Source organism: Sander lucioperca, chromosome 12 (genome assembly GCF_008315115.2).
Source record: "Sander lucioperca isolate FBNREF2018 chromosome 12, SLUC_FBN_1.2, whole genome shotgun sequence".
Classification (NCBI taxonomy): Eukaryota; Metazoa; Chordata; class Actinopteri; order Perciformes; family Percidae; genus Sander; species Sander lucioperca.
The window spans coordinates 13,106,408-13,131,541 of NC_050184.1; the positions used below are offsets into that span (position 1 = coordinate 13,106,408).

General features: G+C 40.6%; 1 protein-coding gene across 13 annotated transcripts; it reads left to right on the forward strand.

The window, feature by feature from the left end:
- Window positions 1–1,120: 1,120 nt before the first annotated feature.
- LOC116040816 (Ral GTPase activating protein non-catalytic subunit beta) lies at window positions 1,121–24,686 on the forward strand. 13 transcript variants are annotated; one of them, XM_036008418.1, is made up of 32 exons: window positions 1,121–1,319; window positions 2,438–2,658; window positions 5,089–5,291; window positions 5,512–5,678; window positions 5,774–5,960; window positions 6,277–6,408; window positions 7,059–7,237; window positions 7,920–7,988; window positions 8,546–8,697; window positions 9,763–9,997; window positions 11,491–11,692; window positions 11,866–12,033; window positions 12,172–12,286; window positions 12,509–12,656; window positions 12,772–12,836; window positions 12,943–13,087; window positions 14,716–14,852; window positions 16,311–16,493; window positions 16,740–16,888; window positions 18,067–18,254; window positions 18,454–18,557; window positions 18,727–18,882; window positions 19,043–19,108; window positions 19,596–19,805; window positions 20,785–20,943; window positions 21,120–21,288; window positions 21,399–21,521; window positions 21,631–21,767; window positions 21,893–22,004; window positions 22,206–22,284; window positions 23,659–23,807; window positions 24,410–24,686. In XM_036008418.1, the coding sequence occupies exons 2-32, from the start codon at window positions 2,482–2,484 to the stop codon at window positions 24,601–24,603; spliced, it is 4,659 nt and encodes a 1,552-aa protein (XP_035864311.1). In that variant the 5' UTR covers window positions 1,121–1,319; window positions 2,438–2,481; the 3' UTR covers window positions 24,604–24,686. The 13 variants fall into 13 exon arrangements, with proteins under 13 accessions (XP_035864311.1, XP_035864312.1, XP_035864313.1 ...); XM_036008419.1 differs by having other exon boundaries at window positions 18,730–18,882; XM_036008420.1 differs by having other exon boundaries at window positions 14,716–14,846.
- The last annotated feature ends 448 nt before the right edge of the window (window positions 24,687–25,134 follow it).

Here is a 25,134-nt window from a genome sequence, read left to right on the forward strand (position 1 = left end):
GTGCTTACGTGCTGAGGTGTTTTTTCCTGTTCCCACACTGTTCTTATCTTTATGAGGATAGTCTGAGAGTTGCTTTTTTTCCCTCTCCTCTCCTTCATGTCATGCTGTATCTGTCCCTGCGAGAGTTAAGAGAGAGTTTTAAGTGCGCGTGCGCGTGCGCGAAAGCTGCATGCTGCCTGTTCCTGCTCCAGCTGTTGTATATGTTGTTGTATACCTGAGTGGTAACAAAAAATAATTTCCCCCTGGGATTATTAAAGTATTTCTGATTCTGATTCTGATTCTGAAATCCACAAAGCCCCCCTTTAAATCACTTTATAATAGAACTGTACATTATAGGGACTACTTTCATGAAGAAAAATAATATTCACAACACCACTAGTTTCTATGAAAAACTCTGTAGTGTTTGCCTTTATAATTTCTTCCAAATCCTGGGAAACACAGCATTTTGGCTCACCTTTAAGTTTTGCCTAGTTTGGTAAAAGGTATGAATAGTTTACGGAATACGTATGATGTAGTAGGATGGCACATATTGTGAACTACAGTAATCAAGTCTCATTTATATTTTCTCACATAAATGAACAGGCTGACATGGTCTGACTACACTGACAGTTTGGCTACTGAGTGATAGAATAGGAAACTTTTGTGTATCAAGGCTTCCACCTGCAGGTGAACGAAAGCACCTTCAACTGGTCAGCTGAGTTATCACTTTAACCTTGGTTACATCTTAGTTTTTGTCTTCTAAAATTGCAGCGCCAGAATGAAATCAGGCAAGGCTACATGCTTAAGACATTTTGTCATTCAGAGGACCTATGGTGAAACCTTTTCCAAAATTATTCTACATGATCTACTAAGTCTCACCTAACGTAATCTAATTTATTTTTTTATTTTATTTAGAACATCCTGTTACTTCTAGGTACCTTTAAGGGAACTTTATCAGAGCTCCTGACGATCATCATAATTCCATTGCATTGTAAAACTAAACAATTAACGTTAGCAGTTATGAGGACAAATACAGTTTGTTACAATATTTGACCAGGATCACCTGAATGGGCGCCAAGAAAGCGAGCGAGCGAACGGGAGTTCACCAGGAGCACCTGAAGCACCTGAAGGCAGCATCAGATCTGATGCAGTTGCTGTACCAGCACAGTAAGTTAGGGGGCGACAATCTACGTATCCTGTTTCCCGTTAGCTCATCAAACTGCAATATTCAAGCCTTGACATTGCGAAGATGGGCGCTGTTATGGTGTAGTCCAGATTACATAGCACAAACAACTGCGAGTTTCAGAGCTCTGTTATGACAACATTTCCAGTTCGTTCAGGTAAATGGAAAAAAACATGGTTAACTTTACTTAGCTTGGTAGTGAGCAAACGTTAGCGTCTTTGCAAAGTTGTGTAGCTAGCAAAATGACAGCCAGCTCAGCTAATGTCAACGAACGAGCTAGCGCACCTCAAATTAGCTAAGCTAGCTAGCAACGTCGGTTCAACTACAACGTAGTTGGAGATAACTAACTGATAAGTTAGCGCATACAACCGCCGGCATTTCTTAACTACAGCATTTTGTCTTATCCAGAGTGACAGTCATGTAACACAGAAGCCAACCAGCGTCTAACTTCAGCTTATGTCATCAGCAAGATGAGGAAGATGTTTTGATGTCAATGCTAGCTAACGTTAGCAAGCTAATCATTTTCAGAACCGTTTCCTGGTTGTGATTTTTCGGGTTGTTACCTTATTATTATACATCCATGCTTGTTACCGACCGAGGTGGTCCTTGACTTAGTTTAAGCTTACAGGGCATTAAAGACAGCTAGTATTTAATTTATGTTATTTAATGCCAGCCTTGATACTTTTTGTTATATATGGAATGACAGAACATAACGTTAGCATGAACATAATGGTAAACAACCTGGGCTGTTGATAGGTCATGTTTATTGTCAAACTAACGTTACAGCTAACGTTAACTAGCTACAACAGTAAACATTACTTCAGACTCTTTTATAATGTTTTATCATAACGTTACGCTCTTTATTTCGTTATGCATGCAGTGTACCAAACGACAATGGTTTTGATATATTTAATCTCTAAATGTTGTTGCAAATGTATTTAACGTAACGTTAATACGTTTTAATCCTGCATTTTACCTTCACCAAAACACACTAGCTAGCTAAGTAAGATAAGGATAAAGGTACATCATGTTAAAGTTATACTACTTGATGGACCTTTGATAGTCCATCAAGCAGTCAAGCTCAAGACGATTATCAAAAGGAGTATCGCACTGTAAGAGGTGTGTATGTTTCTCTGTCAGCACGGTTACATGTTGACAGCTTTGGAGAAGTATTCTCACAACAAAGCCACGCCTGTATTGGTGCTACATATTAGACTATTCATAGTTTTCCTAACTTGCCATATGAAGTTAACTTATGGATTTGTGTGTCTGCAGGTGGAGGCAGGAGGTGTGAGTAGAGTGCAATAGACATTAGCAGCATGTATTCTGAGTGGCGCTCGCTGCAGTTGGTGGTGCAGAGTGACCAGGGCCACCTCAGTGTTCTGCACACCTATCCCACTAGCGTGGGCACGGAGGTGGCAAATGCTGTGGTCAAGCCTTTGGGCACAGCTGTAAGCCCTGTCGCCACAGAGAACATCCTCAAGACAGACAAGGAGGTGAGAAACACTGCTGCACCTTTGGTCCGTGTATGCACTATACAATGTTTGACATATCATTTTAATGCCTTGGTAGTCTGCCAAGCTACTGTAGCTGCTTTTCAATTGAGGTGAATCTACTAAAATCAGTTGTTTGAATGTGATGCAAATATTATTTGTGGACACACTGCTTAGTGTCACCACAGCGAATAAACTTAAATTTAAAATTATTTTCGCTCTGCACAGTCATTGTTTGATATGACATGCTGCAATTTGAGCAGTAATCAACTTTAAGGAACAGCCTCCTACATTGCTTGTGTTGTCTTAAGTGCCATATGTAAACTGTTACTGCACCAACTAGTGGCTATTTAAATATACAGCAGAGTTCAGAATCAAAAATACAATGACTGCTTGGTCTTGACCACTGCCTTCAGAGGACACCTCTATTTTACATACAGATATCTGTGTCATTACTGTGGCAACCAATGTAAACTAACTACACTGTGCTATTTGCATATCTCTCACTTATTGTATGTTTCAGTTGGATAAAATGGATTTTTTTTTTTTTTAAGTCCAAACATTATACCCAATCATTGCAAAGTACATGGAAATAATATGATGTTTGGAAATGTATAACCCCCCCCCCCAAAAAAAAAACAAAAAAAAAAAAAACCTCTTTCAGTACTTTTGTAGAAGCACAATCACCGTTAGCTGTACTTCCTCTTGAGTATGTCATATCAGGTTTGCACACCAAGATTTGGGCAGTTTTTCCCTTGCTTGATCCGCATTCAGGCTTTTCTGTGTTTCCGTTTATCATGCTTCTAGCTAGGCTGCTGGACAACTTTGGTACAAAGACCAGTGCTATGTTGGATTTGTGCCTTGTGTCACGCGGTTGCATGCACCGTGGAGCATGATTTATTCAAGGACCTCTCTGTATTTGGGTTCCCTTAATCCTTACCAGTTTCCCAGTTCCTGTCGTTAAAATCGTGGCATGATGCTACCACTGCCATGTTTCACTGTGGGGATGAGAGTATGAGTGTAGACCCTGATTTTTCCCAGATGTAATGCTTGACATCAAAGCCAAAGAGTTTATTTTTTTTTTGTCTCATGAGACCAGAGTCCTTTTTTTTCTCATGTTCTCAAAGTCCATTTAAAGGCCATTAGGCAAATCACAGTTTGGCTGTCATTTGTCTTTTACTCAGAGTATCTTTGGTGAAGCTACTCTAGCATATAAAGCATGACTGATGGAGTGCTACAGAGATAGCTTCTCCTTTCTCTGCAGGAGGTTTAGGCCTGAAACACAACAGACACTTCCCCCTCCCTTTACTTCACCAACCATGTTAACGAAAGTGTTTCTGTACCTATGTGTGTATGTTTATTTTCTGTACATGCTGTGTGTGGATTTTGCAAAATAATACTTTTTAAATGGTTATTTTCATATCTATTTAGCACACACTATATATTCAATGATAAAAAAACAGTGTGTTTAACAGGGATGTCCTGAGTCCTTCCCTAGGATTGGTAGATTGGTATTGGCTATGAGAAAACACTGGAACGTCTACTAATACGCCGCTGTGATCAAGAGAACTGCAGAGCTCACAGCAAGCCAGCAGTTTCAATTAATGATTTGACAGCATGCATCGGGAAGGGATGTGGAGAGGAGCTGGGTTGGGGTCAAAATATGTCAGCAATTTTTCTCAGGTGCACCATACATCTAAAGTACCGCCATTGCTTGAACTTCACTTCGCTGAGGATAAAGCTTAGATAAACCTTCCTGCCGCTACTGATCCACACTTACTCTCCTCTTTTCATGAATATACAAAATATTGCAGGAAACTGTCAAGGGAGGGCTGTTATGCAGGCTTTTAATGAAGGTTGACTTTAGGCTAAGTAGCTGTATATGTAGAAAAAAATCTTTGATTGGACTTGTTATTGGCAGATACTGAATCAGGATCATGGGCAAGACAACATAATTAATTGGGACATCCCCTGTCTTAACTGTTGCTGCCAATGTTTAAGTGTAACACTGACTGGAGAATGATGATCTGGTTTTCATGCGTCACTTGTCTTTTGAATACCCGGCCTTATTTTTGATTTAGCAAGAAACTAAATAAAATATGGGTTGGAGAGGCGGTGTATTGTTATTGCCATCATCTTGCCCTAAACCTTTGGCCTTCCTTGATATGAGACAGTAAACAAGATGTGCTTAAATGCTTATGCTCCATATGCTCCATGCTTGATATAGTGCAGACTGACACAAAGCAACAGTACTTGCAGAATATGGCACTGTTGAAATATGTTTTGGGAGCTGTCATGGTCTCTGTGGCATGTGCAGTGGGATACAGGACTCCTTGACAGCAATATGCTACATAGTGAAATGCTACAAAATAAACCAATAACTCATAACTTAAAAACATTCACATAAATTGATGAAAACGGTTTGGTTCCTAGGTGAAGTGGACCATGGAGGTGCTGTGTTATGGCCTCACCCTCCCCCTTGAGGGGGACACTGTCAAGCTGTGTGTGGATGTGTACACAGACTGGATGATGGCCCTGGTGTCGCCCAGGGACTCAATGCCTCAGCCTGTGGTCAAGGAGCCCAATATGTACGTCCAAACCATCCTCAAACATCTGTACAACGTCTTTGTACCAAGGTATGTCAGAAATGTTCACAGGTGAGCCTTACTCTCCCATTAGCTGTTGTTACATACATTTGTTTTTGCACTATGTTTGTGGCTCTTTGTCACCCTACATATATCTCTGACTACTGATGTCACTTACAATGACTGCGGCTCCCACTTTCTCTCTGATTCCTTCTCTCTCTCTGATTTCCTCTCTATCCCCTCATTTCAAACACTCCATATTTCCCTCTAGGCCTGACCACCACAGTCTGAACCACATCAGGCTTTGCCAGCAGGTTCTGACTGCAGTCCAGAAATTGGCACGAGAGTCCGTTTCCATGGTGAGGGAAACCTGGGAGGTGCTGTTGCTCTTTCTGCTTCGCATCAACGACACATTACTTGCCGCGCCCACAGTCGGAGGTATGCCCAGCCCCGTCCTATGGAACCCTTCTTGCTGTATTTACTTAGTCATGAATGATGATTACTAATATACATAATCCACTAACATCTTTCAGTTGGGGTGGCAGAGAAACTTGCAGAGAAATTGATGGCAGTGCTGTTTGAGGTGTGGCTACTGGCATGTACCCGCTGCTTTCCCACGCCACCATATTGGAAGACAGCAAGGGAGATGCTGGCTAACTGGAGACACCACCCTCCTGTTGTAGAGCAGTGGAGCAGAGTGGCCTGTGCCCTGACCTCCAGGTTAGAAAGGCAACTCAACTTTGATTTAGCGCTGATAAAGGTTTTATACAGTTTGTCTCTGAGAGTGATTTTGGTTGTTGTTGAGTTGTTTGACAAGTGTTAAGATAGTTGGTCACTTGGCCTGTCTAACCTGTTTAACTCCTGTGTCTACAGAGAGGAGAAGCAAACCTAATTTTAAACCAAGAGTAGTTGCCTCTGAAGTGGGAAATATATTGATGGTTGTAATAATGACAGTAGGAAAATAATAAAATAATTGGCGTATTCTCTACTATGTGTGTGATAATCTGTACATTCCTGTCTCACTTCTTCAATCCAGGCTCTTGCGCTTTACCCACGGACCATCTTTCCCACCTTTTAAAGTTCCTGATGAAGATGCCAGCCTGATTCCTTTAGAGATGGACAATGACTGTGTGGCACAGACGTGGTACCGCTTTCTCCACATGCTTAGGTGCATAAACCCTCATTTTCCTGGGTTATAACCTGAAAAAAATCATTGAAGTACCTCATATCTCCCTCTTACATCAACTATTTCTCCTTTCTATGTACTCTCATGTCTTAAAAAAAAATCTAAGATTTTTGCTTAATTCAGAGATCTTCAACAGGAGGTCCGAGGACGGGTCTGAGGAGTTACTGCAGGGGGGCCACCAAATTATTGTTAATTTTTTAAAAGAAATGTCTTAACATAAATCCAACATATTATTAGCAAATGTAGATCAACCTATTTGTGAAAATACCTCACTGATGATAACTGGCCTATAGGTATGGTAGTCACTAAGATGAACAGATACGGTTCATCCTGAGGATTCACTGTTCCACATGTATGTTTAACATTAAAACATGATTTATAAAATCATGCCAACAATTATTATTTTAATAGCTTAGTTTTCTATGCAAAAAAGGGGTATACATTTTCAAAGGCTTTAGGCCGCCCTACATGTTATTGTAGGCCCAGTTTAATATGTAACTTCATTTAATACAATATATGTAATAGGGGGTCCCTGCTCTGTCTCTCCTTCAGTTAAGGGGTCCTTGGCTTAAAGAACGTTGAAGACTCCTGGCTTAATCCATAAATCTGCTTGTTTCTCTGTTTTCTATTAGCAACCCAGTGGACCTGAGCAACCCTGCGATAGTGAGCACCACTCCAAAGTTTCAGGAACAGTTTCTTAACTCCAGCACTATCCCTCATGAAGTGGTGCTGCATCCATGTTTGAAACAGCTACCCCAAATCTTCTTCAGGGCCATGCGGGGCATCAGCTGCTTAGTGGATGCCTTCTTAGGTAAGAATGACAATGAAAAGCTCAGAGTGTTTTGCACCTTTTTTAGTGAAAAGTACAACAAAACATGTTAACTGTACTGCTCATTTTGCAATGCATGATGATGTTTTTTTTTTTTTAGATTTTTGAAATATGTTGTTCCTACCTCCTAGGCAGCTACCTGCTTTAGTAGGGTAACCGGTTACATCCGAAATGCTTTTGCTTTTGTTAAATAATTTTTGCATAGACTGATTTTCAAAGCCTGTCCTGCAGTACATGCAAAAGAGATGTTACTTTGAAAAAAAAATAAAAGCAGACATAGTGTTTATTGTGATCTCAAGCAATTTTCAAGTTGATGCAAGTACATTTTCCTACCGTAGTGAAATCAAAGGATACCAATGGGTGGCTGGAGGATAGGAAAAATGCATTCAAAAATCTATAACACCTATATTGTTTAGAAAAAGGGTACACAGAAGTGTAAATTATAGTAATTTAGTATTGAAAATTGTAATATGCTCTGAAAGTCCTTTTAAACTATTTAACAGCGATTCCAAGCATTCATTTCTTGTAACAGTTTTACTCTTTTCCAGTTGTTATTCTGGGCAGTACTCCTGAGTAAAATCAAGTTGGAGGATGTCAGTCAGTAATCCCTGTTGAAACATTTGAATAGAAACATGTCAGTGTGATTTTTCTCTTTACGCTGTAGGTGTCTCTGTTGAAAAGAGAGATGTACGGGAGAGGGTGTTCCCTTTTTGTCAAGTGCGGCTCTCTCATGGTACAGACATTAGCTGATGCATCATAAAATGAGATGGGCATATGATGGAGTCTATTTATTGGTGGTGATGATATTAACAACTGGGCTTAGTCTTGCCGTTGCAAAAATGATTGTTCCAGGCATTCAGATTAACCTACAAGATCTTCAACAAGGGGTCTCTGACGGGTACCAAAGTAAATCAAGATGGATAGATAACTATTGCTGATTCGTCTCTAACCATTGTCTTGCATGTCTACGGATGAATATTGTCCATGATCAAGTCACAGACTCTAAAGCCACTTAATTTTCCTCTCTCTCTCTCTCTCTCCCTCTCTCTCTCCCTCTCCCTCTCTCTCTCTCTCTCTCTCTCTCTCTCTCTCTCTCTCTCTCTCTTAACATTAGAAACTGGAAAATGGCTTCAAATGATTACATTTAACCAAAACAAGTTCTGTCCACTGGAAAAGTGGAGGAATGAAGATTCATTTCTTGTTTGCTAATCAAAAATCTTTTTACTCCCTGCTTTGGGGGGGAAAAACACTAACCTTAGTCCCCAGCTCATTTTACCTTCCTGTCGACAGGTATATCACGTCCCAGAGCTGACAGTGCCCCGCCCACCCCAGTCAACAGAATGAGCATGTCTCCGCCCCCCTCCATCACCAACACCACCCCCCCTCACAGCCGCAAGCAACGGCATACAGTGGTCACCAAAACCACAAGCAAGAGTTCAACTGTAAGTTCAAGTGTTACATTAACATAAAAAATAGCAAGTGCAGCGTTGGAAAAAGTTGAGGTCTGTATTATTTGAATTTTGTTATCCTATAACATTGTTTGAAGTTGATCTATAAACAGAGCAGGGCTGATAGTTTTGTGACACATTTTCAAATGTCAAAATCGGTGCGTGGATCACCTTTCCTGCCATTTGTTTTGTCCTTTTTAAGTGAAGAAATCTCAAAAAAATAATCTTCTTTTTACCTAATTTTTGCTTTGTGTGATCTGTTAGTTACTTAGAGCCGTTGTTTCGCAATCTGAACTTGAGATGATCATTCATGGTTTTGTATCATCCCGGCTTGATTACTGCAACTCCGTTTTCACCTGTCTCAGCAAGTCGTCCCAGGACCGTCTACAACTGGTCCAGAACTCTGCTGCAAGGCTGTTGACCAGGTCCAGCAGGATGTCGCACATCACTCCTGTTTTATCCTTGTTACATTGGCTTCCAGTCAAGTTCAGGATCCAATTTTAAAGATCTTGTTCTTACATGTAAAGCATTGCACGGTCAGGCGCCTGTTTATATCTCTGACCTGCTCCATCCGTACACTACTAACAGGTCACTCAGGTCTTCTAACCAGGGATTACTGGTGGTCCCACGCACTTGTTTGAGAACTAAAGGTGACCGTTCCTTTGAAGTGGTAGCTCCGACTCTGTGGAGCGTACTTCCTATTAACTTACGTTCTGCAGTCTCGGTCGACGCATTTAAAAAGCAGCTGAAGACACACTTGTTTCAACTAGCTTTTGTCTAATGTTTGTAATTTTGGATTTTTAGTATTTTAATCTTTTATCTTCATTGGTATTGTATTTGTTTTTGCTTGTTTATTTTCTGTTTTGGATCCTACTGTGTTTTAACAAATGTTTATTGTGTGAAGCACTTTGTGACTCTGTCTGTAAAAGCTGCTATATCAAATAAATTATTATTATTATTATTATTATTATTATTATTATTATTATTATTATTAGTTGCACTAGTCATGTTGTCGACAGCCTAATCAGATATTTTCCTATATCCCTCCCCACCCTGCAGAGCAGTGGTAGTCAACCAACCAAAGCATCCCAGCAGCAACAGCAGCAGCAAAATTCATCCTCCCCGACCCTGCTTTCCAGCCCCAACCAGAGCAGTTGGGAGACTCGGCCCTTGCCGGCCCCAGCGCGGCCAAAGGTCAACAGCATCCTCAATCTGTTCGGCCAGTGGCTGTTCGACGCTGCACTGGTCCATTGTAAGCTCCACAGCGGCCTCAGCCGAGACCCCAGCATGACCGGTAAGAAGTGTGGCGATGGTTAAAAGCGTTTCCTTTTATGCATGGGCAGGTGGGTGTTTCGTTGCTGTTCATAAGTACGTGTTTTTGTGGAGTTACCCGTTTTTTTTTGTTTTTTTTTTTGGTGTCCGTGATTTTTTTACTGTATGTCGTTGGGATATCCTTTTCGTTTTCTCACCTTTTTCTCTGAAACTTCTTTGTGCCTTTCTGTGTGTGGAGGGCTTGGTTAGAAGTGGCCTGGTATGAGATTTCCATCTGATTCTAATCCATTTACATCTACCAACTATATACACCTAGCTAAAACTGCATATAGACATATGTTAAGGACTTCATACAGCCATTTTATTGCTAGAATCATCGCTAGAGGAGTCAATGACAGCACATAACATACTTAATAAATTTGGCTTGTCATTGGCTCTCCATTTATTTTTCTCTTTTGGGTGTAGTGTTCTGCACGTGTCTACCATGTCTGATTAATGTTAAAGAGTTGTTATGGGTCAAAAGTCATGTATTGAGGAGAACAAAAAAAAACACACACACACAATTCATGCCTGATATGAATTGATCCCAAAATATTGGATCTGCTTTGATTTTGTGTCTCTCCACTATTTCTGTTATCTTGCAGCCTCTTTTATCCAAATTCTCCTTTCTTATAAATCTTGTAAGTAGGAACAGCAGCTTTTTTTCCTCACTTAATTTGCGTTTCTTGACAAGTCTTCCTGCTTTTTAGTTAAGTTCCTCATGATCATCGCCATTATCGCCATTGTTTTCTGTTCCCACTGCTTGTCATATATAAAAGTTCACCAGCGTTCTCTCAGCGTTTCTCCAAAGGTGATGGAATGGGTTTCACCAACTGACCACTTGTCTCAACCATAACGTTGCCAGTTTGTGACAACGCAACCCTGTTTTAAGTTCTCATTATTCTTTTCCCTTGGGTCACACTAATCCTTATTATTTAGTTTCAGACCCCTCCCTCAAGTTCAGCTTTTATGTTGTTTTTATTTATCATTTCCCTTTGTATTGTCAGTTCACTTGAGTTTTGATTTTTACTGGTTTGGTGCCTCAGTGCATGAAGTGAATGTTCTCTACCTTGATTGACAGTCATATAATTGCAACAGTGAGAGAGCTGACACAGGGATTTTGCCTTGTGATCTTGCAGCTGAAACATTTTATTACTAGCACGCTACACTTGGTCATACTTTGTGCCAGTGATAGGTAGAACTTCTATGGCAAACTCTTTGTGTCAGAGTTCCCTTTGTGCTTTTAAATGATGTGAGCGTGTGTTTGCAGTCATTGATACTCTTGTTGTGATAGCGATTAAATGTCTGCTTTTATGGTGCTTTTTTTTCCAAATGTTTTACTGTTTCCTTTTTATTGTAGTGTGCATATAGTAGCTACATTTCTATGTCTGCTTGGTATTCATACATGCATGTATACTACTGACCACATTACAACTCAGGGTCCTTTCATTCTCTGTCTCTTTGCACTCTCTACAGCGATAGCCACTCAAGTAGGTCTGGAGCTGAGGAGGAAGGGATCCCAAATGTCCACTGACTCCATGGTGTCCAACCCCATGTTTGACGCCAACGAGTTCCCAGAGAGTTACGAGGCAGGACGAGCTGAGGCCTGCGGGACTCTCTGCCGCATCTACTGTAGCAAGAAAACTGGAGAAGATATTCTGCCTGTTTACCTGTCCAGGTAACTTAGTCAAGTGTTTTTTTTTGTTTTTTTTTTTATCATGACAATTTTTTTTATGAAACTAACATCAACCTAACTGTGGACATGTGGTTTTAGTCTCATTGAATGTTAAAATGTTTGAACTGCAAAACTATTAACTACTAACTAAGTATTCCTCTTTCTCTTCCTGCTAGGTTCTACATGGTCCTGATTCAGGGTCTCCAGATCTCTGATTTTATCTGCAGACCAGTTCTGGCTTCTATCATTCTCAACTCTTCCTCTCTCTTCTGTACTGACCTAAAGGGAATCAATGTGGTGGTGCCCTACTTCATAGCTGCCCTGGAGACTATTGTACCAGACAGGTTAGACTGGTTTGGGATTGGTTACCATGCACTTAGCAGATTGTATTTACTGGATAACATTCTCAGATCATATGATTTTAGTGAGATTTATCTTTAGAGGGTTTTAAGAATATTCTTTTGTTCGTTTTTCTCTAACAGGGAGCTGTCCAAATTTAAGATGTATGTTAATCCTACCGACCTGAGGAGAGCCTCTATAAACATCCTGCTTGCCATGCTGTCATTGCCGCATCATTTTGGCAACATCAAATCAGAGGTAACAGCTTTGGTATCTGCATTTTTTTTTTTTTTTTAAATCTACCACTTAAGTGCAGCATTCAGTATGTTTCTGGGTTTGCAGTGTGAATCGAATCATGTATTGTCATTGCAGCTTATGTGAAATCCTTGTTGAAACATTTCAGTAGTACAGTTCCGTATAAACCATAAAGCCACCATACAAGTACGCTGGGTTCTTTACCATGTTGATGTTGTGCTTTAGGTTCTGTTGGAAGGAAAGTTCAATGAGGAGGATGGGTGGCCTCATGACCAGCCTGTGTCTTTCCTGTCCCTGAGGCTACGTCTTGTCAATGTCCTCATAGGAGCACTTCAGACTGAGACTGACACCACTAACACACAGCTCATCCTGGGTATCTACTGGCTTCTTCACATCTTATTTATCTAATTATTTAAACCATTTTTGGACTATGTTAAAGTCTATTATTCTATGTATTGTGTAATTGTTGAACACCCCTCCTCTCTCAGGTGCAATGCTAAATATTGTTCAAGACTCGGCACTGTTGGAGTCCATAGGTGCACAGACTGAAACAGTAAGACTCAGATCACTGCTGATCAGCTGCAACAATTAACATTTTATAATGCTAGAAGCAGCGTGATGCACTGGACTTCAATATTGCTGTGTTTCTGTGGTTGTAGGGGAGTGTAGATGGGAGCCACATGACTGTGAGAAGTCAGAGCCACAGCCGTACTAACAGTGGCATTAGTTTCACCAGCGGGGGAAGCACAGAGGCCACCAGCCCAGACTCTGAGCGTCCTGCCCAGGCCCTGCTTCGAGACTACGGTAAGACACACAGCTTCTCCATATAAACTAATATATACTTGTGCTCGCTGTAATAACACAATGTTGCCAGCTTTGTTCAGATTGTGCATAACATGCTGGGACATTATTTTATGTGATCAGTACCTTATTTCTGATCAATGCAAAACTAATTGAATTTAATACATTTGTTCTTTATAGCTAACGTGGTTAAAGTGGTATTCAGAGTTAAGAAGCGTTGGGTAAAATGTCTTTGTAGGTGATACCAAAGTTATTTGCTGTGATGCTGTGCTGTTGAACAACAGTTTGGCACTGTTATGTATGAAGTGCCTGCTGATTGCATAATTTTCTCTGATTGATTGGTTGCCTAATCAAAATCATTTCAAAGACGTTGTCTTTTCTTTAGTTGGGCTGAGCGATGTTTGACTAAATTAATGTCTTGGACATTGTGATGTTAGAGGCAATTTTTATTTATAAATAATAGCCGCTCTCATTTAATTTTACCCACAAGTTTATATCTACTTTCACTGAACACTGGGCTGCTTATCGGCGACTTTGTCCAGCAGGAAATGGGAGGGTGGGTTCCTGTGGGACAGGACGGTTATTGTGTTGTGAGGCTCAGTACTGGACAGGAAACACAAGATTTCAGAGTGGGCAGAGGTCTGGAGACAGTTGTTACATACGCTACCCTAGTTTGACTGCTTTGTTGTGGCGCTCGATGGTGTTTTAAGCCCCCAACGTCTCCTTACAGGCAGCGCTGTGACCGTTGACTTCAAGGCACCTAACCCTAACCATAACCATTGCCTAATCCTAGTGCCTTCCAGCGGTGCCTGGAAGGAGACGTTGGGGGCTTAAAACACTGATAAACTGTTGTGGCCGGGGTTGCTAACCCATTCTACCACCACACCAAATTCCATTCTCAAATCTAACACTTTGGAGCTTCTTTTCTTTAAAGTTTCTTAAATATTTAAAGGAACAGAAAGAATATTTATCAGTTAATTTGAAATCCACATGCACCATCCTTCATATTCTGTGGTCTACCTCAGCTAAAAACACAGAATCCCTCAGTATGTTAGCATGTCGTTCACTACTGAGCCGTTTAACCGGTATCGAACCGCTATCTTAAACTGATGTATGGTTTAATGGTCTTTGATACCCTCTTTTATAAGTGACAGCTCCTCATGAAGCAGCTCCACATATTCTGAGAAATTCCATCCTTTAATGTTACAAATTCGACGCATTTCATTATTATTTCACAGAATTTTCACAGTATTATTTTTAACCGTCTGGATTTTTATCACATTGGCCTTGTAATTAATTAGTTTAGTCCGGTTTGATTATATCATACATACAATTTTATTTTCCTTCAAAGTCAAAACTATATTGCTCAGCCCTATTCCTCAGCAATTTATTTACTCTCTATATTTCATCATATAAAACATTTAATTGTTATCTGAATTTCTCTAAACATTGTGTGCTGTACTTATTTCAAACTTAATTCTAATGCATGTTTTTAATACCAAGACATAATTAATAACTCTGCATCCAGGACATTTTATCCTGCTGTCCTGCATACCTTAGCTGTTTTGCCTGAATCATGCTTTGCTCTATTCTTTGCGGTGTTTGGTATTTTGGGGTGTTATATGGTCTAGCTCTTCCAGATACGGCGGCAGGCCTGCTGGTGCGCAGCATTCATCTGGTCACTCAGAGACTCAACTCCCAGTGGAGGCAAGACATGAGCATTTCACTGGCTGCCTTGGAGCTGCTGGCTGGGCTTGCCAAGGTAAAGGTACAATGTCAAAACATTACAGAGACTGAGGGCCAGATGTACTAACGCTTTTGCGCCCACTTCAGGCGTATTTGTTTCGCAGCGCGCGCGTAAAAGCATGGCAAGGTATGTACAAACAGGCCGCACTGAGGTAAAAGCGCAGACTGCCTGTCGCGGGGACTGAAAATGGCAAATTGCGCTTTTCTGTGTCATGCATATGCATTCACGGAGGGTCAAGGGGAAAGTGGGAGATTCCCATAAAGAGATGGGAGGAGAAGCGCAAAGTTTGCCTAATTATGTATTCCGCGGTATGTACAAACACCTCCGTGACAGCACGCCTCTATTTTGCGGTGAAAATTGTCCGCCTCTTAAAAGCAGGTGTAAACCAGCCGCAAGCGGGTTTCCTCGCGTTTGCCTCCTGGTGAAATGGCAGCAGCAATCCGAGCAAGACAAAGACCTAGGCCAAGGAGACGAGCTGAAAAGATTTTTGCCACGAGGATCACACTTTTTCAGTTGAGTGAACACGAAATCATTAGGCGTTACAGATTAAGCAGCCGTGCAATATTACAGTTACTGGAAGACATTAAAGATGACATCGAATCCCCGACTCAGCGTTCACATTCCATTCCAGCAGTTGTTAAACTCCTCGCTACATTACAAATATTGGCATCAGGATCATTTCAAACACTCATAGCATCAGCAGTGGGAATATTGCAGTCTGCACTCAGCCGTATCATAGCACAAGTATTTAACGCTTTGCTACAGCGCAATTTACGTTATAGTGGGCGGAGAAAGGCGCTGATTACCCGATGAACTGCAGGTTTGGTAAATGTAACATAAGCTGAAGTATCACAGCGTGCACTTTCTGCAGGTTGGACATGGCGCTTATAACGCTACATTCGCAAATGTACGTACATCTGGCCCTCAGTGTAACAATCTACAATCATTACCAGCTGGCCAGGCAATGGTGAGACTGTTGTCTGTCTTTCACCCATATCTCAACCAGCAGAAGCCATTGCATTGCTCTACAACAACAACAACAACAACAACTCTATCACTTTATAAAACCAGAGCTGTTTTGAGCAAGGTTTGCAGAAAAACCTCTATTTGAGAAGTTAACTGGTGCACCTGCTATGAGATGTTTCAGTTTCTAAATAAGGTCACCTTAGTTAAATAGACAGTAATTGGCTATAAACTGTAAATATATGAAAACTGAGTGTGAGAGTGCTGAGGAGCAGAGAAAGAAGAGGCAAAGGTAACAGAGGTTTCATAGATATTATTTAAATTACATAAATGCTAGTTCTGTAACTTTAAAACTTTTTATTTAAAACAGCAAATAATCAAGTGTGTCTTAATTGAGTAAAACAACCAATCACTTACGCACCCAAGCCTACAGAAAATGTCACAAGTGCATGACATTTTTTGTAATCTAGCTCATGTAATACATTTTACTGTATCTTTTGTATATGTCTTAACCAGGTAAAGGTGGGTGTGGACTCTTCAGACCGTAAACGTGCTGTCAGCTCTATATGTGGGTACATCGTGTACCAGTGTAGCCGTCCTGCTCCTCTTCAGTCCCGAGACCTGCACTCCATGATTGTAGCTGCCTTCCAGTTTCTCTGTGTGTGGCTCACAGAACACCCTGACATGCTGGATGAGAAGGTATGTTTAAAGACTGAACTAAGATTTCCCTCAGATATTTTGTTTGCTTAGAGAGGGATAGAATTTTGTTTGGTAAAATTCAACTTCTACCAAGAGCATAAAGATAATTGCATAAATTTGCCATTTCTCTTAGATACAATATTTACTCTGAATTTTACAGCAACATTTTGTTGGCAATTGTGTTTAAGTCTTAGCCTCATTTATCTCTGAGATTCCATCCCCTACCCCTTTTTCTTTCTGGATCAGGATTGTTTGGTAGAGGTGTTGGAGATTGTGGAGCTGGGAATCTCTGGCAGCAAGTCCCGACAGGAACAGGAAGTCCGACATAAAGGGGAGAAGGAGCACAACCCAGCTTCGATGAGGGTTAAGGACGCTGCTGAGGCGACTTTGTCCTGGTGAGATTCCTCAAAGTTTCTTCAGTATGGACCTGAAACTACAGTTTGGTGAAATAGTTAATATACTATGTAACACTTTCAACATAACAATCTGTACGTACAGGCAAAGCGTATATTTTTTTCAAAGTGCTCTTTTGTTTATCTTGTTCTTTACTCAAAACTTTTTTGCAATACATTTATTTAAAACCGTAACCATCACCATTCCATCATCTGTGTCATTGTGACCGCCAGAGAGCAGTGTATGACAACGACACAGAAGAGATATGAACTGGGAACTGCAGCAAGCACTAGCTTTTTAGCTGTGACGTCTCCTTCTTATCTACAAGCATAGACACTTATCTTGATTTGCACAATGGTTGTTGACAAGCTAGCAAACAAATGTCCTTTGTAGAAAAGCACATTTGTACAGCTAATGTTGCTTTGCATGCTGACAATTCTTTTTTGCTATTTATTGTAATATTTGTATCGATCCTGTGTGGTCACTGCTGCAAAACCAATTGCCCCTTTGAGGACAAATAAGGTTCTACTTGACTTGAAATAGCCCGCAAACTGACAATACGTCAGTTGGCTAATCAGCTGTAGCAATTAGAACTGCTTGCCGTGACCCAGATAGCAAGTCACATAATAAACACTATAAAATATATATATATAATAAAATGTAACTTTTGTCAGGGCATTGGCTAACTGATAACCTACAAAATAACAAAAGAAAAACATAGTACAATCATTGCAAGCTTAAAAACTAAGCTGCAAGTGTCGTGTTCAGTCAGTTTTGATGCAGAATAGTGTGGTCCTTTTCTTTGATGCTATATTACTCAAACATTACTCTGTCAGTCTGTCTGTTGACTGTTACCAGAGAGCAGCCACTTCCAGACATGGGTATTTCTAGATATTTTCACAAAAAAGAAAAAGTTACAACAAAGTTGATTAATCAAATCAACAATAAAATGTTATTAGCCATACATTTGAATATCACGTTTACATTATTTTTGACTCCAGAAGGAATTTTGTAATTTGGTTGAAGTTGAAATTATGTAATTGTTTTTTTTTTTTTACTGCTGATACAGTGAACCAGTTTTCCCAGATTTTCTGCTGAACCGCCACACAGCACTCGTGCAACTATTAGGCAGTAAAATGGCCTTGTCTCTATTGACCTTGTTTGCTGTGGTGTTCCCCAGTATCATGCAGGTGTTGGGGGCCTTCCCTTCCCCCAGCGGGCCTGCCTCCACCTGCAGCCTGCTGAACGAAGACACCCTGATTCGGTTTGCCAGACTCAGTGCCACAGGAGCCAGCAACTTCCGCTACTTTGTCCTGGACAACTCGGTCATCCTCGCCATGCTGGAGCAACCTCTCGGCAATGAGCAGAGTCAGTAGCTCATCATCCATCCTTTGCCTTAATACCAGTTTATTGAGATATTAACGATGATTAAGGTGTTACTTAGTTCATTTTTAATGTACAAGTAGAGACTGTATCACCCGCCTTGTACCAAGCACTGCGAAAGTAAATTAAATTACCTGCAGGCCATCCTGTTTCTCCATAAATGAGAGCATCTCTGTCCTCACAGACCCTAGTCCATCAGTGACAGTTTTGATCCGAGGGACAGCTGGCAGACATGCCTGGACCATGCAGCTTTTTCACCAGCCCAGAGGAGCTTGGGCCAATCAGAGGGTGAGATCATACTAGTTTACTGCCATCATGAAAGACAACAATGCAAAACCAGTACCACTTCAGAAATGTTGTTGAAATGTGCTAGAGTCTTGCTTTTGTATAATCTCCCGATCTGTTTAGTTGATAACACAACTATGCTCCATATCTGTCTACTTCTCTCCCTCTACAGCAGGTGTTTGTTCCCGAGGCCCGTCCAACACCCAACAATGGTGTGGGTATCAAGTACAACGTCAAGCAGAGGCCCTTCCCTGAAGAGGTGGATAAGATACCTCTTGTCAAAGCTGATGTCAGTATTCCTGACTTGGATGACATTGTCAGTAAAGAGGTGAGATTGACATCCTGTTGAACCCTACCACATTATGACTAATTACAAATTAAATGATTCCACTTTGGGCACAGGCCAAAACAAGATGGTTTGTTGTCATGGCTAAAATATAGCCACGCAATAAATTCATTTACTCATATTTGTTATTATACAAATTCAGGTGTGTTGTATGGGCTGGCAGGAGAATTCGAGAGCTACAAATGCACCGATGAGTAATTACCCCTACGTGAGTTGCTGGATAGAGGAAATTCCACTTGGGTGTCTCTTGGAAAAAAGGGTTAAATCATCTGGTTTGGTGGAACACACGAGGATCTTAGATGATGTGCGGTTTCTCAATCCAATGCAATACCCTTCAAATAATATGTAGCTTTTAATCCATAACCACAATCTGAAAAATGGCCGCTGAGCAGAATCAACAACTCTCTGACACAATGTTAAGAAAGTGAACATTATAAGCTTTAAAAAGATTGAATTTATTGAAGAGAGTGTTGTATTGGATTAGATTGTACAGGTTTTGCTAATAAAATGGTTTCTCCAATTAAATGTTTTAAAGCACTGGTGCACACTACTGACTCTTTTCACATCAACTTCGGAAGGTGACAGTATTTGGACTGTGGGACATGGTCGTTGTGGGTTAATGCTGGATTTATGCAATCGAGTACCACTCATTCGCCAAGTCTCTTAAAATTGCCCTATTTCCTTCTTCTTTTCAGCTGGAACTTCAGCATGACAAGCTTCGTGTTCTGATGACCAAGCAGATAGAGTATGAGAACGCCTTGGAGCGGCACAGCGAGGAAATCTGGAAGTCCAAGCTTTACCCTGACCCACAGACCGACTGCAAACCCCCTCCTCCCGCACAGGAGTTCCAGACAGCACGCCTCTTCCTCTCCCACTTTGGCTTTCTGTCTCTGGAGGCGCTCAAGGTTGGTAAAGATAATTTGTCTGATCGTGACCGATGAGAAAGTCTCTTGGATTAAAGTTGCGAAAATCATTTTCTGCCAATATCAGATATTATATACAAGTCCTTGAGCTACTTATACCTAACTTAAATTGGTACTTTTGCATTGTGATTATAATTAAAGGTATAATATGTATGATGTATAACATTTTGTTAAAATGTATATTCGTCCAAAGAGGTTGTATGCTAACGTTTGAGTGAATTTAATCATTGCGTGGGCGCCTAGAGCCAAATAATGCATCCACCTCCTAAGTGTCCAAGCAACTTCACAACGTCATCAAAAAGTCTGTCTTCATTGAGATATTGATATACCCCTGTAGAGACCCCTAGCGGCAGAAAATTACATATTGTACGTTAAGGTCTGTGGAATGAATGATGCAAAAAAGTTATATTGATAATTATACTGTAATGTATAAAGTATTAATGAGATATACACTACCGGTCAAAAGTTTGGGGTCACTTAGAGATTTCCATTCAACTCCATTATAGACAGAATACCAGCTGAGATCAGTTGCATTGTTTTTTTAACCAGGGCAGCAGTTTTCAGATTACATTATGTGCTTACATAATTGCAAAAGGGTTCTCCAATGTTTTCTCAGTTAGCCTTTTAAAATGATATCAGATTAGTAAAGGATGTGCCTTTGGAACATTGGATGAATGGTTGCTGATAATGGGCAATGTAGATATTGCATTAAAGATCAGCCACTTCTTTCTACAACAGTCGAGAACCCTTTTGCAATTATGTAAACACATAATGTAATCTGAAAACTGCTGCCCTGATTAAAAAAAAACAATGCAACTGATCTCAGCTGGTATTCTGTCTGTAATGGAGTGGAATGGAAATTTTGAAGTGACCCCTAACTTTTGATCGGTAGTGTACATGTATGGTATTGTTATTAATGTAGTTGATATAGAATGTATGTATATTCGTTTATTATTGATAGGAGCCCAACAACAGCCGTCTACCTCCTCATCTGATTGGCCTGGAGTCATCCTTACCAGGGTTTTTTGATGACATGAGCTACCTGGACCTGCTTCCCTGCCGACCATTTGACACAGTCTTTATTTTCTACGTGAGGGCTGGACAGAAAAGCAGCCCTGAGGTAAGGGAACTTGCAACAGATTCTGTGAAACAGTATACCGTTTAATGATTGACACGTTTGGCTTGTATTTTAAATGGAATAAAATGGCTTGAATTTCACATACAGATATTGACCTTAATAGGTTGAGAAACATCTTTGAATAAGAATGGATGTGTTCTTGTGCTTGGGCTGATTAGATCCTGAGGAATGTGGAGTCATCATCCAGTGTCCAGCCCCACTTCTTGGAGTTCTTGCTGTCCTTGGGCTGGCCTGTGGAAGTGGGACGCCACCCAGGGTGGACGGGACACCTGGATACCAGCTGGTCCCTCAACTCCTGCTCCGACAGCAATGATATACAACAAACAGGTAAGCTTCGAGGTAACTACTGCATTAGATCTGGGGAAGATTTTGGACAAATGCAGATATTATGCATCTGTTATTTATCTACATGTTGGGTATTGTTTTTTTCACTGTAGAGGACGCAGCTACTCCTGAGGACACAGGAGGTTCGGTGTTCAACGGGGAGAAGAAAGTTTTATACTACGCCGATGCTCTAACAGAGATTGCCTTTGTTGTTCCATCTTTAACAGAAAATTCTGGTCAGTTATCACTACGTTAAATATGAGTTGATAGATATTGTATGTGCTGAAAACCCAGTCAGGGATTCAGGAGTGACAGAGTTGCCATTTGTTTTTTGTTGTTTCCCAGAGGAGTCATCAGTGCACAGTGACTCCACAGTGGAGGCCGACACTAATGCGGACGTCATGCCTGGTTTACACAAACAACCCAATCTCACACTGGAGCTGTTCCCCAACCATTCTGAAAACCTGGAGTCTGCCAAAAAGGTACATTTGGCTTATGTTGGTGTATTTGAACTGTATGCAGACAGCACTGATTAGGATTTCTAAATGTTTGATGTAGCGTTTGCTTAAACTCGCCGTTATCGTGTTATTTCGTGTTATTTCTGCAGCTACAGAGTCCTTTGGTAAAGACGAAGAGATCATCGACTGGAAAGTCTTTTCCACCGCTGGGTCCTGAGACAAAGGTGTTTGTGGTCTGGGTGGAGCGCTTTGATGATATCGGTAAGCACATCATGTCATGTCATGCCATTTGATTCTATTCTATTTCTTTTTCTAGCATGTTCTCTTGTTCATTCAGTAAGTTACTCCACACACAATCTTTTAGGATGAAGTATGCAGCCTCTGTAGTCTTAAAAGCTGGCTGTAAAAAGTATGTGGCCAGTGGATTGAGGTACATGAATGTCATTGTGTTTGTGTTTTCAGAGAACTTCCCATTGTCTGACCTCTTGGCGGAAACCAGCACGGGCTTGGAAGCTAGCATGAGCAACAGCACTTCCTGCAGGTATTGAGAAGTTTACACTCAAAACACTTTGCTGCCAGTATGGAGAACACATGGTTCAAAATTAGGTGCAAAAATTAAAAAAGAAAAAAAAAAAACAATTCTGCAAAACAGCATGTGCTCTCACATGCAGGATAGAAAACAGTGCAAAACAGGAAGTACAACATGCAGTGTGTGCAAAAGCAGGCAGAGAAAAGGAACTGTGGCGGAGCTGTGACGACAGTTACAAGTGAGAAGTGGCTTAAAGGAACCTTTCGTTTTTGTGAAACCTAATTCGTATGCAAGTTGTTTTGGCCACCCTTTTTAAGGCTGAGATAACATGCTACTCTGCAGCTTCATTGTAAGGACTGTGATAGATTGACATTTCCTGAGGCCACGGATCACAAGCGTCAAACAGATTTAAATGGCTTATATTTAACCAAATTATCAATGGCACTTTTGAGAGGGTGTTGTCTGGAGGTGTGAGATATGATACAACATGACAACATGAACATTGAACGATAATGGGCAGTTGGCATTTGTGAAGATTGCTAAGTTAACGTTTTTTTTTATTTTCAAAGCAAACAAAGAAGCTATTTTGTGCAATTAAAATGCTGAAAATAGCACCAGAGAAGAATTCCAGTCAGGCATGGACCCATTTTCTCTGCCTACACACTTCGTTTTATGTGGAGTGAAAATCTATTGGCATTTCCACTGATCTGTCAAGGTACATGTTACTGGCAGTAGGGCTGTCCTCGACTAAAGAAATTCTTAGTCGACTAACACTTATATGATTTTGTCGTTTAATCGATTAGTTGATGTAATCGACAGAGCTGTGCTCTTTGAGAGGTGATTAAGACTAGAAAAGCACAATATAAATGTAGTTAATGAACCATCTGTAAAACTGAGTTTCTCCACAATTAATTCTGCAAAAGCACCACTTTAAATCTTGTGCTTACCAGAAATGTGCTCATAAGTTTCTTGGAAATGAGTAATTAAGCATGAATAAGCATAAAAAATGACTCATCAACTAAAGAAATCTTAGTCGACTAAGACCAAAACGACCGATTAGTTGACTAATCGACTAAGAGGTGGCAGCCCTAACTGGCAGTAACGTATAAACGAGGCCATCATCCATAAATGTGGTGCTTTTATTGTGTTTTGAATTGTGTTTTACAAATATTATATTAATGTATTGTTCTAGTTTGTTGTAAATCCCCTACATCATCACCCATTGTTTTTCCAATCAATCAATCAATCAATCAATCAATCAATCATTTGTCACATGAAATAATATAAAATACAATCCCAGTGAAAAGTAATCCTGTCAGATCCTTCGATGTGTGCATTTAAACAGTGTATTGATAATAAATATATGTGTAATTGTTCCTGCTGCAGGTCAGGGTTACTAGAAAAGGATGTTCCTCTGATCTTCATACACCCTCTGAAGACAGGACTCTTCAGGATCCGGCTGCATGGAGCTGTGGGTAAATTTGGCATGGTGAATCCCCTGGTGGACGGCATGGTGGTCAGCCGCAGAGCACTAGGTAATGGCTCATATGGCTCTCTCTTTGTTTATCCCTCCCTATCATTCCCATATCCTTTTTTTCCTCATCAGAAAGAAAAGAGACAAGTCTTAATGCATAACAGCATTTCCACAGGGAATCTATTAGGATCATTGATGAGTTTACTAATATATTAATATGCACACATACATATTTCATGGTTGGCATTTGAGTTTCAAATGCATGGGGGAAAAAAATATACAGTCAGTTCAATTAAGAGAAAAAGCAAGTGGAAATGTGTAGCAATACCATAAAATAAATACTTTTAAGCATTTATCTATGTAATGCCACTCTTGGCCAACAGATGGCAAAGTTGGAAGCTATGTTTAATGGTTGCTTTGGCTTTACAAAAACATTTTTTTTTTTACTTCCCTTTACTCATTTTACTTAATACAAAGCAGTAAGTAAAATGTTGGAATGTCATTCCCGCCCTCATTTTTTTTTTTTATCTTCACTAACTTTTATCTAATTTTTAAAGTTCATTAGTTGTTATAGGATTCATCCGTTTCATGAAATTCCTTTGTACACTGTCTCCAAACTGTCCTATTTAACTACTCTGGCCTGTATTTATATCCCCCTCCCAGGGTTTCTTGTGCGCCAAACGGTCATCAACGTGTGCCGACGGAAGCGTCTGGAAAGTGACTTGTACAACCCGCCTCACGTGAGGCGGAAGCAGAAAATAACTGAGATTGTTCAGCGCTACCGCAACAAGCAACTGGAGCCTGAGTTTTACACCTCACTCTTCCACGAGGTGGGGGAGGGAAAGCTTCACCTCTAACCCCCCCCCCCCCCTCTGCCCTGTCCTAACACTGACTCACAAGCGCACACAACCACACACACACACACACACACACACACACACACACACACACACACACACACACACACACACACACACACACACACACGCTCTTGTCCTATACTCCTACTACACATTTACAACTTTGCGTACACCACACACACACACACACACACACAGAATCTTTATATTTATACCGTACTGTTTTGTTATTTATATGAATACATATATCAACACTGTCTGCCTTTGACTATGCCAAGGTGGAAAAAGCTGCATTTCTATGTGGCAGCCACTCATTGAAGGTTTGAATGGCTATAGTTCAACAGTGACTGTGTCTCCTCATTTAGGTTCATGCTTTGTGGCAAAAGAGTTTCTGCTTGTCATTAACTGCAATACAATAGTTACACTGTTGGCCTTTCTGAAATTGTAAAAAGTTTGCCCGTTAAATCCTGTGATATGATTGAATTTCATGATGGTTTGGTAATACAGAGTTGGATTTTTGCCAAGGAC

Bases quoted from the DNA above. Each gene is read 5' to 3' on its own strand.
- LOC116040816 (XM_036008418.1), top strand. From the start codon at position 2,482: ATGTATTCTGAGTGGCGCTCGCTGCAGTTGGTGGTGCAGAGTGACCAG. The intron at 2,659-5,088 runs GTGAGAAACACT...TTTGGTTCCTAG, and splicing joins TCCTCAAGACAGACAAGGAG to GTGAAGTGGACCATGGAGGT. The intron at 9,998-11,490 runs GTAAGAAGTGTG...CACTCTCTACAG, and splicing joins CCGAGACCCCAGCATGACCG to CGATAGCCACTCAAGTAGGT.